At 41.3% G+C, this 12,465-nt stretch overlaps 1 protein-coding gene across 2 annotated transcripts; it reads left to right on the top strand.

Moving 5' to 3' along the window:
* Nucleotides 1-1,035: 1,035 nt before the first annotated feature.
* On the top strand, nucleotides 1,036-12,040 carry slitrk4 (SLIT and NTRK-like family, member 4). 2 transcript variants are annotated; one of them, XM_055034516.1, is made up of 3 exons: nucleotides 1,036-2,168; nucleotides 2,791-5,305; nucleotides 10,026-12,040. In XM_055034516.1, exons 2-3 carry the CDS (start codon nucleotides 2,833-2,835, stop codon nucleotides 10,106-10,108), a joined length of 2,556 nt encoding a protein of 851 aa, XP_054890491.1. In that variant the 5' UTR covers nucleotides 1,036-2,168; nucleotides 2,791-2,832; the 3' UTR covers nucleotides 10,109-12,040. The 2 variants fall into 2 exon arrangements, with proteins under 2 accessions (XP_054890491.1, XP_054890490.1); XM_055034515.1 differs by lacking the exon at nucleotides 10,026-12,040 and having other exon boundaries at nucleotides 1,036-1,701; nucleotides 1,784-2,168; nucleotides 2,791-6,526.
* The last annotated feature ends 425 nt before the right edge of the window (nucleotides 12,041-12,465 follow it).

The raw sequence follows: 12,465 nt of genomic DNA on the forward strand, positions 1-12,465 counted from the left end.
CACAGTTATTATCTGTGACCTTTTGAAATTTCAAATAATAGCATCTGCCTAGAAAGTGTTGCGTTGTGACCTACTCCCCTCCACCCTCAGTGCTTCTTCATCCATCATCATCGGCAGCGCCAATAAACGCATCTACGACCACGGCAGTAAAATCCCTACTTCCCTCCTGTCACTCCCTGCCTGGCTCCTGTCTGTGCGTCATTTTGGCTCCGCCACCTGTTGCAAAAGGAAACCAGAGGTAAGGAGCTTCCGCTGAGCCTATTGGGTTTCAGGTAGGCTCCCGCAGAGAGAGGGTCTTTGGTGTCGACACTCCGCTGGGGCAGGGGGGACAGGCGGGAACCCCACCTGGAGGGAAGTCATCTCCTCTCTTTCTTCACTTTGTCACACCTGTCTTCCTTCTATGAAAACGCACAAAAATGATTGAGGGAATAAAAAAGAGCAGTGAAGATTGACTGAATCCCACCATCTCCTCCTCAGTTTTCTCCGACTGCAGCACTCCACAATGCCGTCCCCTTTCCTCCCCCTCCACTTCCTCCTCCTCCTCCAGTTGGTTCCTCGCTCTCTCTGCTCTCGTCTGTTTAAAATGCAGCTCATGCACATGAACGCACGCGCGTACAACCCCCCCCGGTTCATGGTCGCAGTCAGAGCTGTGACCGTGTGGCAGCTTTTCTCTCTCTCCTAACCCAACATCAAGTCCATCCAAACCGACGCATACTTTCCTACTTGCTTCTTGTGGTAGGCTGGAAAAAATTAATAACACTAATAAGGTTAATGCAGAAAGAGAAAATGAAGAGCAACAACTGAGATCTAAATGCACATGAAGAAATGCAGCCATTAGAAGTGTGCAGTTGACATAATAAATCTGTTTCAAGGTCTGAGGGTTTTTTTCTCCAGTTTCTAAGACAGACCCCCCTCCCCCTCCCTTTGCTTCCCTCTTTCCCTCCTCTCTCTCTCTCTCTCTCTTTCTCTCTCTCTCTCTCTCTCTGTCGCTCTCTCCACATCTCTGCACTCTCCTCTGTCAGTCGTGTGGGAAGCTCCATGAATGCGGCTGCACACTGGCAGACTTCTGCACCTGATCCCGCTGCGCCTCTATAGGACGAGGTAATGCAAACCTCCTCTCCTCCTCCATGATCTCCAATCTCTTTTTCTGGATACAAATACATATTTTTTCCTTTTTAATCTAAGAGGAACGCTTTACCAGTCCTCCAATTTCCTCCCATCCGCTGCGCTCTCTGACTGGGGGGGAGGGATGGAAGGGACAGTGAGAGCACGGACTTTCCTGCACCTATTTTGCACCGGAGCGGACTGAAGGCTCAGTGACAAGTCATTTCTTTTTGAAACATGTCTAATATGTAGTATTGGCCTCTCATTATTTTAACTCCTGACTGAAACACCAAGAACAACGTTGGAAATATGTTGCCAGGATGGAAAATAACCCACAGTCTGACTGGAGCGCCTTGGCTGCTCCTTACCCCTTTGCACAACTTCAGCTCATAACGACCCAGTATTTATTATTCCATGGATCGCTGAAGGTTGCGGTGCATCTCTGAATCCAGGCGCACAGTGTTGGAGCCTCCTTCCTCCCCTGTTTTGCGTTGGGGGAAAAAAACCCTTTGAGAATGAATGGTTATCTGGCTGCATGCACCTTGCACCCTTTTCCTTGCTTCGGAGTCTCTGGACGCGCCGTCAACATCTCTAAAGGTAAAAAAAAAGGCTAAAGGAAAGAGGGGGAAGATCTCTACTTCACCATACTTCTGTGCTCTTTTCGCCTTTTCTTTGAAAGCAAATGAGCCCTCTCCCATGGAGGTAGTACAGCCGCTCTGGGGGCCCAATGACCAGCGGGGAGATTTTTCCAAGCAAAAGGAGCCCGTCAGCAAGAGGCGCATCGGATGAAATCAGACCCCCGCACCCTCCCTATTCACCCACCCCACTTCCTTTTCCTCCTCTGTTACTCCCCACCCTATCTTCTTCCCTATTCCTCCTTCTAGTTTAGCTTGAATTGTGTTAAAGCTGCACAGGGGCATAAAGAGCTAGAAAAACCTTGTTGCACCCCCTCAAATCCATCTGCGCTCTTACACTCGAGCTGGAAGGACTGTTTTGCGCACGTCTCCATCAATGCTGCCCCAAGTCTCCAGAGGGAGCCGCGCTCATTGCCACCGCAGCTTTTGGTAAGTCACTTTTTTTTTCTTAAGATTCCCTGATTTGAAGATAACCCAGACCCGTCTTTTCTTTGGTCACTCTTAAAGGTTCTAAATTACCTCAGTAGATTTTGACTAAAAGACTGGAGAACGGTCGCATCCAAGCATCTCAAAATTTCATTAATAGGCACAGACCCAGTTCTTTCTCCGTTGACTTTACATTGCCAAATAAGTCGTGTGGTGCTGGCTTTAGATGACACTTCATGCAAAATGAGAGCCTTTTGACTTTGATCATGTTGAATGAGCCAAACAGTCACGCTGCTGCCTTTGACATTTTTAAGGCGACGCATCACGCTTTGGGTGCCAGAATAAGACGGGAGGATCTGCAGCATTCATTATGTTTAAGTGATCAAGATAGTTTTAGTCAGCCAATGAAAATTAAGGCAATGCAGAACATTAAGAAATGCTACACAGCAGTGTTTTTTTTCTCATGGAATATGAAGAAACTGTCTTCTGATGAATGAGATGCCAGAATTGTTTTATGATGAGTCTCAAATGGCTTGCATTTTGTGAGTGTGTGCTTCCACACATATCTGCGCCTGAGTAATTGACTGTTTTTTGCATGCCACTCTTTTTCTATCTCTCTCCAAAGGTTACTAAATGGTTTACTGGGGGAGGTTTTCTAACCGGCGAGATGCTGCTCGTACCCCTGCTGGCAGCCTTTTTTTCCTCCATCTCGGGCTCCCTCTCCTCGTCCCTCTCCTCCATGTCAGACGGACCTCCGATAATGAACCCCACTGCCTCGGACCTGATGGCCGAGACCTGCATCGCCTGCTCTTGCATGTCGGTGGAGAACGTGCTGTACGTCAACTGCGAGAAGATCACCGTCTATCGGCCCACACAGCTCATCCCTCCGGCCTCCTCCCTGTACCACCTGAACTTCCAGAACAATTTTCTGATTGTGCTGTACCCTAACTCGTTCCTCAACTTCACCCACGCTGTGTCACTGCAGCTGGGGAACAATAAACTGCAGAACATCGAAGGTGGCGCGTTCATGGGGATGAGCGCGTTGAAGCAGCTGCACCTTAACAATAACGAGTTGAAGGTGCTGCGAGCTGACACTTTCCAAGGCATTGAAAACCTGGAATACCTTCAGGCTGACTACAACTTAATAAAATACATTGAAAAGGGAGCATTTAACAAACTACACAAACTCAAAGTGCTGATTCTGAATGATAATCTCATACAGGCACTTCCTGAGAACATTTTCCGCTTTGCCTCTCTCACACACTTGGATATAAGAGGAAACAGGATCCAAAACCTTCCTTATTTAGGAGTCCTTGAGCATATCGGCCGGATCGTAGAGCTGCAGCTTGACGACAACCCCTGGAACTGTACCTGTGATTTAGCACCTCTGAAAGCGTGGCTTGAAAACATGCCCTACAATATTTTTATCGGCGAGGCCATATGTGAAACACCAAGTGACTTATATGGGAGGCTCCTGAAAGAAACCAACAGACAGGAGCTTTGTCCCATGGGAACGGGAAGCGAATTTGATATTAAGATGCCACCTGCACAGCCTGAAAATGGGCAGGGGCCATCCACAATGACACCAACAACAGCGGCTCCAAAACTGCCAAAAACAACCGACTCGTCTAAGTTTTATGGAAACGGCATTGTGGCTGGTTTACCCCCTTTTGGCAAAAACAGAGAGAATGTTCCACGGACTCCCCTAATGTTGTGTCCACTCCCTTGCAGCTGCAAGGCCCATCCCTCTGACTTTGGTGTCAGTGTAAGCTGTCAGGAAAGGAGTATAAGAAATCTTGCTGATCTTAATTCCAAACCCCCAAATGCCAAGAAACTTCATCTAAGTGGGAATTACATTCGTGATATCAGCCCAACTGATTTCCAAGGCTTTGAGGGTTTAGATTTGCTTCATCTAGGCAGTAATCAAATTGCAGTGGTACAAAAAGGTGTATTTGCTAACCTTACTAATCTGAGGAGATTGTATTTGAATGGAAATCAACTTGAACAGCTACACCCAGAGATGTTTCTGGGCCTCACAAACCTCCAGTACCTTTATTTGGAATACAATGCCATTAAAGAGATCCTTGCAAGCACATTTGACTCTATGCCCAATCTACAACTCCTGTATCTCAACAACAATGTTCTTCGGAGTCTCCCAGCCTATATCTTTGCTGGTGTCCCTCTAGCCAGGCTCAACTTGAAAAACAACCACTTCATGACATTGCCAGTGAGTGGTGTCCTGGACAATCTGCGGTCGCTGACCCAGATAGATCTCGAGGGCAACCCATGGGAGTGCTCCTGCGATCTGGTCGCCCTCAAGCTTTGGCTGCAGAGGCTCAGTGATGGAGTGGCTGCAAAAGAGGTGAAATGTGCCTCCCCTGTGCAGTTTGCAAACATTGAGCTGCGTCTGATTAAAAATGAGATTCTCTGTCCTAAACTCACGACACCTCCACCTATCTCAAGCTCTACCCCAATTGTGACCTCGGTATCACCCGCAGGAGTTGGCAAGGCACCTCCCGGAGGACCTGTGCCTCTCTCCATTATGATCCTCAGCATACTTGTGGTGCTTATTCTAACTGTGTTTGTGGCCTTCTGCCTTCTAGTCTTTGTCCTAAGGCGGAATAAAAAGCCTGTGGGCCGACAAGAGGGGCTGGGGAACCAGGAGTGTGGCTCGTTGTCTCTACAGCTTCGTCGCCATGGGCACAAATCTGGCAAGAAAGGGTCCATCCCTGGGGATGACTTGGGAGGTGAAACATTCATTCCCCAGACCATTGAGCACATTGGAAAGAGCCACACCTGCGGCATTGGACGCTCCTCAGACATGGATGCCGGGTTCAAGTTTGCCGACTCGCAGAGACAGAAGATCATCCTGCGAAACTGTCCCGATAAGGACAAGGACCTACTCTCCACCCTGGAGCGCAACAAACGCCTCAGCACCATCGATGAACTCGAGGAGTTTCTCCCCAACCGAGAGCCCAGCCTGTTCATCCACAACTTCTTGGACAGTAAAAGAGATTTTAACAGTATAGGGATGGGCGGGTATGAAATCCGCTATCCTGAAAAGACACTGGATAAAAAGATGAAGAAATCATCACTGATAGGTGGAAACCACAGTAAGATTGTGGTGGAGCAGAGGAAAAGTGAGTATTACGAGTTGAAAGCCAAGCTCCAAGGGACGCCCGATTACCTGCAGGTGCTTGAGGAGCAGACTGCCCTGAGTAAAATGTAGGAACTGTTTTGTTTGATGGTCAGCACTGATTACATATACATCAAGCCAACAGACAGGCAAACTCTATCTTACTTCTGTTCTCTCTAGAAGTTTCACACATACATACACACAATTCAAATCCTCTCATCTCTGGCTTTCTTTCTTCAATTCTACATCCACACACACACACACACACACACACACACGCACGTCTGTTGTCATTTCACACAGAAAAAAAAGTGCCTTCTGGAAATCCTTAATGACCAATGCAGAGATAGACAAAATGGCTCCACACTACAAAGCTATTATTAGAATCAGAGCAGATGTATTTTAGAGTAAGAGACCTTTTGGATTTTCCATGCCACTACCTGTATGAATCCCGCAAACTTACAACAGGATCCCCAAAAAACAAAAAAATCTAAATTGCAGTCGTAGTATTTTTGCTGCTATTGAAATGGATACATTTTCTTTGTTCTGTTTTTGTTCTTTTCCTCCTCCTTTTGTTGTTTCAACCAAATCAAAGGGTCTTGAAAACAGTGCTTGAGAATATACCTCGCTGCCATCAGGCCGTGTTTAGCAAAAGGAAAAAGCAGGGGAAGCGTCGGGTGTTGATCGCTTGGAGAGAGAGAATCAAGGGATTGTTGAATCTGGAATGAGGTTTTGAACACTTAATGACTTTTATGGATGCTACTTTTTCCCCCTTCTTGTTTTTTTAATTATTATTATTATTATCATTATTTTTATTGTGAGGGTGTCCACATCTGGGGATCCTCTCTGAAGTCAACAGCAGACTCTGTGCCATCTTGTCTGGATTACCCACCAGCAGCAGTACACCTGCTCTTTGCTGGGAAGATAAATGGCTCCTGTTTTGCATTAAAGGCAACTGAAGGCACTGTAAAACTTTTTTTTTTTTTGGGAATGATTTAATGACTTGCTTTCTTGTATAAAGAGCCATGTTAAATATAGTGTCTTCTGAATGGAGTTGTGTTTCTCTTTGAAGTTGCTACTTACAGTACACGTATGTTTCTTTTTTTTTTTTCTTTTTTTTTTCTGGGTGAAATCTAACGGCACATACACTGTCAGAGACATTATTTCTTGAAAAAAAAATAAACCCGAAGGAAAAAAAAAAGTTACAAAGCTGCTTGCCATGTAAGCGTAACCTGGAATTTATTTTGTAAGTCTTACATTGTTTGTATCTGTGGGACTGATTTGTAAATTACAAGGACAGACTAATATCTACACACTGATACTGTGCGACGGAGCATCTTCGAGAGACTGAGTCAGAGTGTTAAAACCAACCCATAATATATTTCAATCAGCGATCCTGCACCCCTCGCCAGCTCTCAATTCTGAGTTAAAAGAATTAACAACATAGTTCATTTATTTTTCTATGCAGGATTATTTAAGAGGTATTGGTTTTATTTAAAAGGGGCAAGAAAAGGAGCGGAGAGGACTTGACAAAACACTTCAGACAAAACACTTCAGAGCTATTTCAGGCCACAAAGAGTGACTGTTCAGTTGTTCTAAGTGGGTCTTTGCTTCTTTCCATTTTGCTGAGCAGCTTGAACCTGCAAAAACAAAAAGAGTGTGAAATGTAATCTTTAGCGTTTCTTCGCGAAAGATGACAGAACGAGGCCTGGTAGTCTACAAACCTCCTGAGCACTTTTCCTGATTCTTCAATCTCCCGCAGTATGTTGTGAAAAAAAAAGAGATTTCTTATCAACATTATGCAACCAAAATAAATGTGCATTAAACTTGATGTGCTTCTGGCATTGTTGGGCTTGGGAGAGGAGGCGTTCTGAGGCAAACAAATCGAGGCTCTCAATTATTAGACTTGGACAGAATCATATCGTAAAACACCATGTGCAATATTAGTAATAAAAAAAGAAACAAAACAAAAAAAAAAGCTCAGACATGATGGCTTCAAATAAATTTTATTTAGTTCAGGGTTATGTTGTCAGGACAAGTTCTATTTTAAAAATCTTTTATCAGCTTAACTCTATTTGGTCCTTATTTAAAAAGCAATATTAAGTTAAATTTCTGAGTGTTTTTGACATTACAACTGAGTAGAATGTATCATGAAAAGTATAATAAATACAATTTTCTATTGGTCGGAAATCTCCTGTATATTGGTTCATTTTCTCTTGTATAATCATGTTGAAATCAAGAAATTAAAATGAGCACCTATTTGCACTGTGTCCCCCTTTTTTCTTGAAGCTAAAATCCTCGTTACCTTTTTATGGTGCTTGATGAAAATGGTCCTCACGGTCCTTTCAAACTGAAAAACGCTGTTGACGCTGATGCGCTGCTGCTTGTTACATCTGGAACATTTTCACGTGGGTGTGCTCAGCTGGCAGCATTATTTAGAACGACTTGTCACACAAATTCCTTTAAAATGCTTTTCAACTGATAATTCAGACTTTAAAACTTGTTCTGAGAAGTTATTAGCAGTAATCTGTTGTGAAAAGTGGTCATATCTTTATGTCTTATGGCTCAAACAGAGAATTTAAATGTATTGGTGTTTTCTCACTTTACAAGTCAAGAGTTGCTACTCTTTAGCTTTACGTTGGCTGAAGCTATTGTTAGTATCGGTTGACCTTGTTAGCTGTGTTAGCTGGTAAGCTGTGACTCGCTAGTCCCCTCAACTCCACCAGGTGTTGCATAAACATGATATTGATGTAAAAAGTCACGTTCTTGTGATTTTTCATAGCTCTGAGAAAATGATCCTAGTTGGCTTCAGATGAACTTCATGGTCTCTTGTTAACGTATTCCAATTACTACCCACTAAAATGCAAAATTATTAATATTTTCAGTTTAGATTATCTTAATCTAAAACCTGAAGTAGAAGGCTTTCTATTTCAGGAATGAGAGCCAATACTTTCCAAACTGTTCATCCAAGGTTTTTTTGATGGGAATTTTTGAGGTTATGAACAATTCATAACTTAGCAGGTACTATAATTCTTGTGTTCAGAAGAAACAGATTTTATTTTTCCCAAAACTGAAAAAATTACAATGTGGAGATTTTTTATTTTTAAATTTCAAACATATCAAAGCAGGTGGCACAGCCTGAAGCACTGAATTGTTATTGACATAGACCCTAGAGGCGGCGAAAGCTCCCTCATCTGTTTTTACATCATCTCAGCTACAACACCAGATGGAAAATAATGATTCAATAAACCTTTCTTATATTTTGTTTGAAACTTGGACTTAATGCTTGAAACAATGAAACAACATAGAATACTTAGTGAATTAGCAGAAATTTGTCCCATTTCCATTTTGTGTGTTTATAGAGTTTGATCTTCCAGCTTCTTTGGGTACGACATGTGGCCGTGAAATTTTACATATTTATATTTTACAGAAAGGAAAGGTTCCCTACAAAGCTCAGAATTAAAAGGGTGGGGCTGAGACTACAATTGAGACAACAATGAAACACTTTTAGAAGTAATTTTGGGTGAGATTTACAAATATTTATTTCTGCAATTTATTCAAAAACGTACATTTCAAGAAAATGGACATAGGAAAGAATCAAATTGTATTGCATTTGTCCCAGATGGGCACTAAAAAGGCAAAATTATGAGCTGACCGACTGGATTTTTTGTTTAAATAAATATTGACTGATTATAAACAGTTCTGTAAAGCAGAGTTGATATAAACTTCCAGATGACTTGTGCGATCATAGTCGTTGTGTTGAGTTGGTTCAATCTACCTCGTTCGGTTTCTTTCGGCGAATCTCATTTCCACCAAGAGAAGAGATAAAATGCGTCTGGGTAAGATACTGACAACTCACAGGATTTCAACAAATCACCTGCTCCAAAAATCCTGTGTAGCCATTAAAAATTAGATAAAAAATGCAGTGTAGTATTCAACTTTGAACTGTTTCATACTGGGATTTCTTCTGTCCTCTTTTTGAGCCACTTCCTCCTCCCAGGCAGCTGCCCTCGTCCCGCCACCTGAGCGCCGGACGTTTTTAGACACTTCTATCAAAGTTTCATGCCTTTTTAGGGTTAAAAATTCCCTTCTTCTCCCTTTCTGTGGTGATCCAACCTTTCGGGCTCGTGAAAGACCCGGCAGCAGAAAGCATGACTCATCCCACACGCCAGAGAATTGTCCTCGTTAATAATTAAAACCCTTGGCAGTTATGAACTAAAAAAGGCATGTGGGGAGTTGGGTGAGGGAATCTGATACGTCCAAACTTTTTTGTCTCATCTTTTTCCTTCCCGTTCTGTCAAACCCCCGGTCATGCCGAGCTCGTCAGAGACGAGATAAATTATCCAGAAATGGCAGAAAATGAATAAAATAAAGTAAAGATAGGCATGGCCACCAAAAAAGGGGAGTCCAATGATTTTACTGCAGTGATTTTGTTTCTGTGTGTGGCCTTTTGTGAGGATGGAGGAATGATTTTCTTCCTAATTTAGCTCATTACACAGGAGTAGAAACAGAAAACATGGAGCCTTGTGGCTTTTTCCCATTTATTTGTGTTTGTTTCTCTCTCTTTTCTCTCCTCTTATCATCCTACCTGCTGCAGAGGCAGTTATGCAATCCTGTACTGAATGCCTACTGTAAAAAAAACAAACAAACAAACAAACAAACAAAATAAAATCTCCCTGTTTCAGACCATAACATATTAGTTAACTATAGTCATTTCTTTGCAGGCATCATGACTGATTGGAGGGTTATCAATGGGGAGCAATTGATGGAGAACTGCAGGAAGCAGAGATATGGAATTGGCCACTAGGGGCGCTGTGCACTTTGGATGTAGAAGCCAAGCAGCTGAGCTGAAGAACAGTTTCAGCTGGAAAAGAGTTTCGCCGAAGAAAGAAAAGCTGATTTATTTGGTTTTTGTGACTTTAACTCTCTTTTTAAACTGTTTTAAATATGTATTTTCTATAAAGCTCCTTTCAATTTCCAGGTATTAATGTAAAAAGTAAATACAGCTGATTACTGCTTTCAGATAAAATCCCAAAGAAACGACAAAAAACTGTACGTTTACGGCAAGTTTTTTTTTTGCTTTTATTGTTTCTTCACATTGAGGCTTGTGGTTTTGTTATCGTGTTAATGCTTTATCAAACATCTAAACTGGATCCAGTTTAGAAAGTGTCGGGTTCAGATCAGTTTATAAACCTGATCGAAACAAACCTGCAGGTCCAGAAAGCAGTGAAATGATTATTTCCTTTTTTTGTAAAACCGTATTTGTCTGAAGATCTTTTGTGACTAAATTAAATGACACAAAACAATCAAGATGTTGATCAAAACATAATGTTTTGGACCAAAGATTTGAGGGTTATGACTGAAATTTACTTTCCAAATAACTAACATGCTTGATCTTTTTTTCAGGTTTGAATCTATGCCTGTTTACAGATTCCTTTACAAAAAAAAAATATTATTCACTAAAATTCTGCCTGTTATATCATTGTTAAAAAGATTCATTTGAAGAACAGAAAGTAGCGGGGTAATTATGTCATGGCCTTTGACCCCCATTGCAAAATAACTTTGGACAACGGAACAAGTCTGGAAAACAAAACCAACTTCTGTAGTTATTCAGACTTTAAAAACTGCAAAGTCAAATGTGTTTCGTTTCCAGACTTTCCAGCTCTACACAAGAACTCTGAGTGTCGACTGTATGAACCGTCGTATGTTTGGAGCAACCGAACATGCAAACCAAATTCAAATCCTTTTTGACCAACAGGTAAATTTTACTATGCTACTGTAAAAAGCTGCTGTTTACTTTCACTCTTGGTTCAAATGTGGTAAAAAGACATTGTTCTGACAATAATGAACCACAATTCATATACTTCTTGGGTCTTTTAATGAATATTTTTAACCTGGTTTTCCACTTTATGTGTTTAAGAAGCGACCACACTGACATGTTATGGACCCTATCTAATCCATTTGGTGTCAAAATGTGCAAAACGTTTCAAACATACACATGGAAAGAAACAACACACTGTTTCTTTCCACCAACAAGGTTCTAGTTGAACTGTGTGGATAATTGATCAGTGTTGGTTTACCACAGATTACTGCAGGATAAACACTGATCTGCTGCAAACAAAGCAGATTAAAAACACAAACCAGCAACAGAAAAGTGAAGAGGAAAAGAAGCAAAGTGTATTTTACTCAAACATATGTTACCAACTTTTTCTCTGTTATGTCAGTATTACAGTATCAGGCTGCTATCGCTGGATAAAGGAATCTGTCTAAAGTCTGAGGAATGAATTTTTGTGTTCAAGATGCACATTCCTGGTTTTAATTTCTACATTGAGACTCTTTGTGCTGCTCTTGACATTAATAACCCCGACCTTTGAACTCCTGCTGTGCTCTAACCCAAGCCCACCTCTGTCTCCATGGCGACATGCTGGTGAAAGATCCTATATGTACCATCAACAACTGTAAATGCCAGATGTTTTAGGCATGAGTAGTCATATATGTGCATATATGGACCCAGTTTGAAAATACAGTTTCCTAACAAATATTTGAATAATTTGAGAATATTTTTATGATTCTGGTCTCCTGAAATACCAAATGTTACTATTTAAATTATGTCCATGAAGCTGGTACCAACTGGACATTTGTATAAATTTCTGTTCATTTATCTGGTGTAAGTGATTGAGCTTTTCTTTTTTTAAATTATTTTAGATATTTTTTTTTATCTCTGTCCTATAAATTTTATTTTTACATCTGTCCTAAAGTTTCAATGCTTTATTCTTCTGAATATTTTTTAATAACTCAATCTGCTGTTGTTTTCTTCTTCCTGTTTATTGAGGAAATCACCCTCAATGTGTCTAATGACCTGCAAAATGGTTTTATTTGTGTAAAAATAAAGCCAATATGTCATTAAAATGAAATAGTAAAAAGATTAGGGAAATCCCTAAAACTATAGAGTAACCACTAGAGTAATCATATTTGTTTGGTTTTAATATTACAGTTTATTTGAATGGGATTTAACCTCGCAGCTGAACAAGAGGTGTTGCATATTTGTGAACTGGAAAGCAAATAATTCATAGTTTTTAATGTTTTATGTGAAAGAAAAGCAACAAAAGATGTTTGAACCTGAAGACAAAGAAAGTTTAGCATTTTGTGTCGCCTGCTTTGCCT

This window comes from Poeciliopsis prolifica, unplaced genomic scaffold, assembly GCF_027474105.1.
Source record: "Poeciliopsis prolifica strain line A6 unplaced genomic scaffold, Auburn_PproV2 SCAFFOLD009, whole genome shotgun sequence".
NCBI classification, from domain to species: Eukaryota; Metazoa; Chordata; class Actinopteri; order Cyprinodontiformes; family Poeciliidae; genus Poeciliopsis; species Poeciliopsis prolifica.

Excerpts from the sequence above, each read along its gene's own strand:
- slitrk4 (XM_055034515.1), top strand. The coding sequence starts at position 2,833 with ATGCTGCTCGTACCCCTGCTGGCAGCCTTTTTTTCCTCCATCTCGGGC.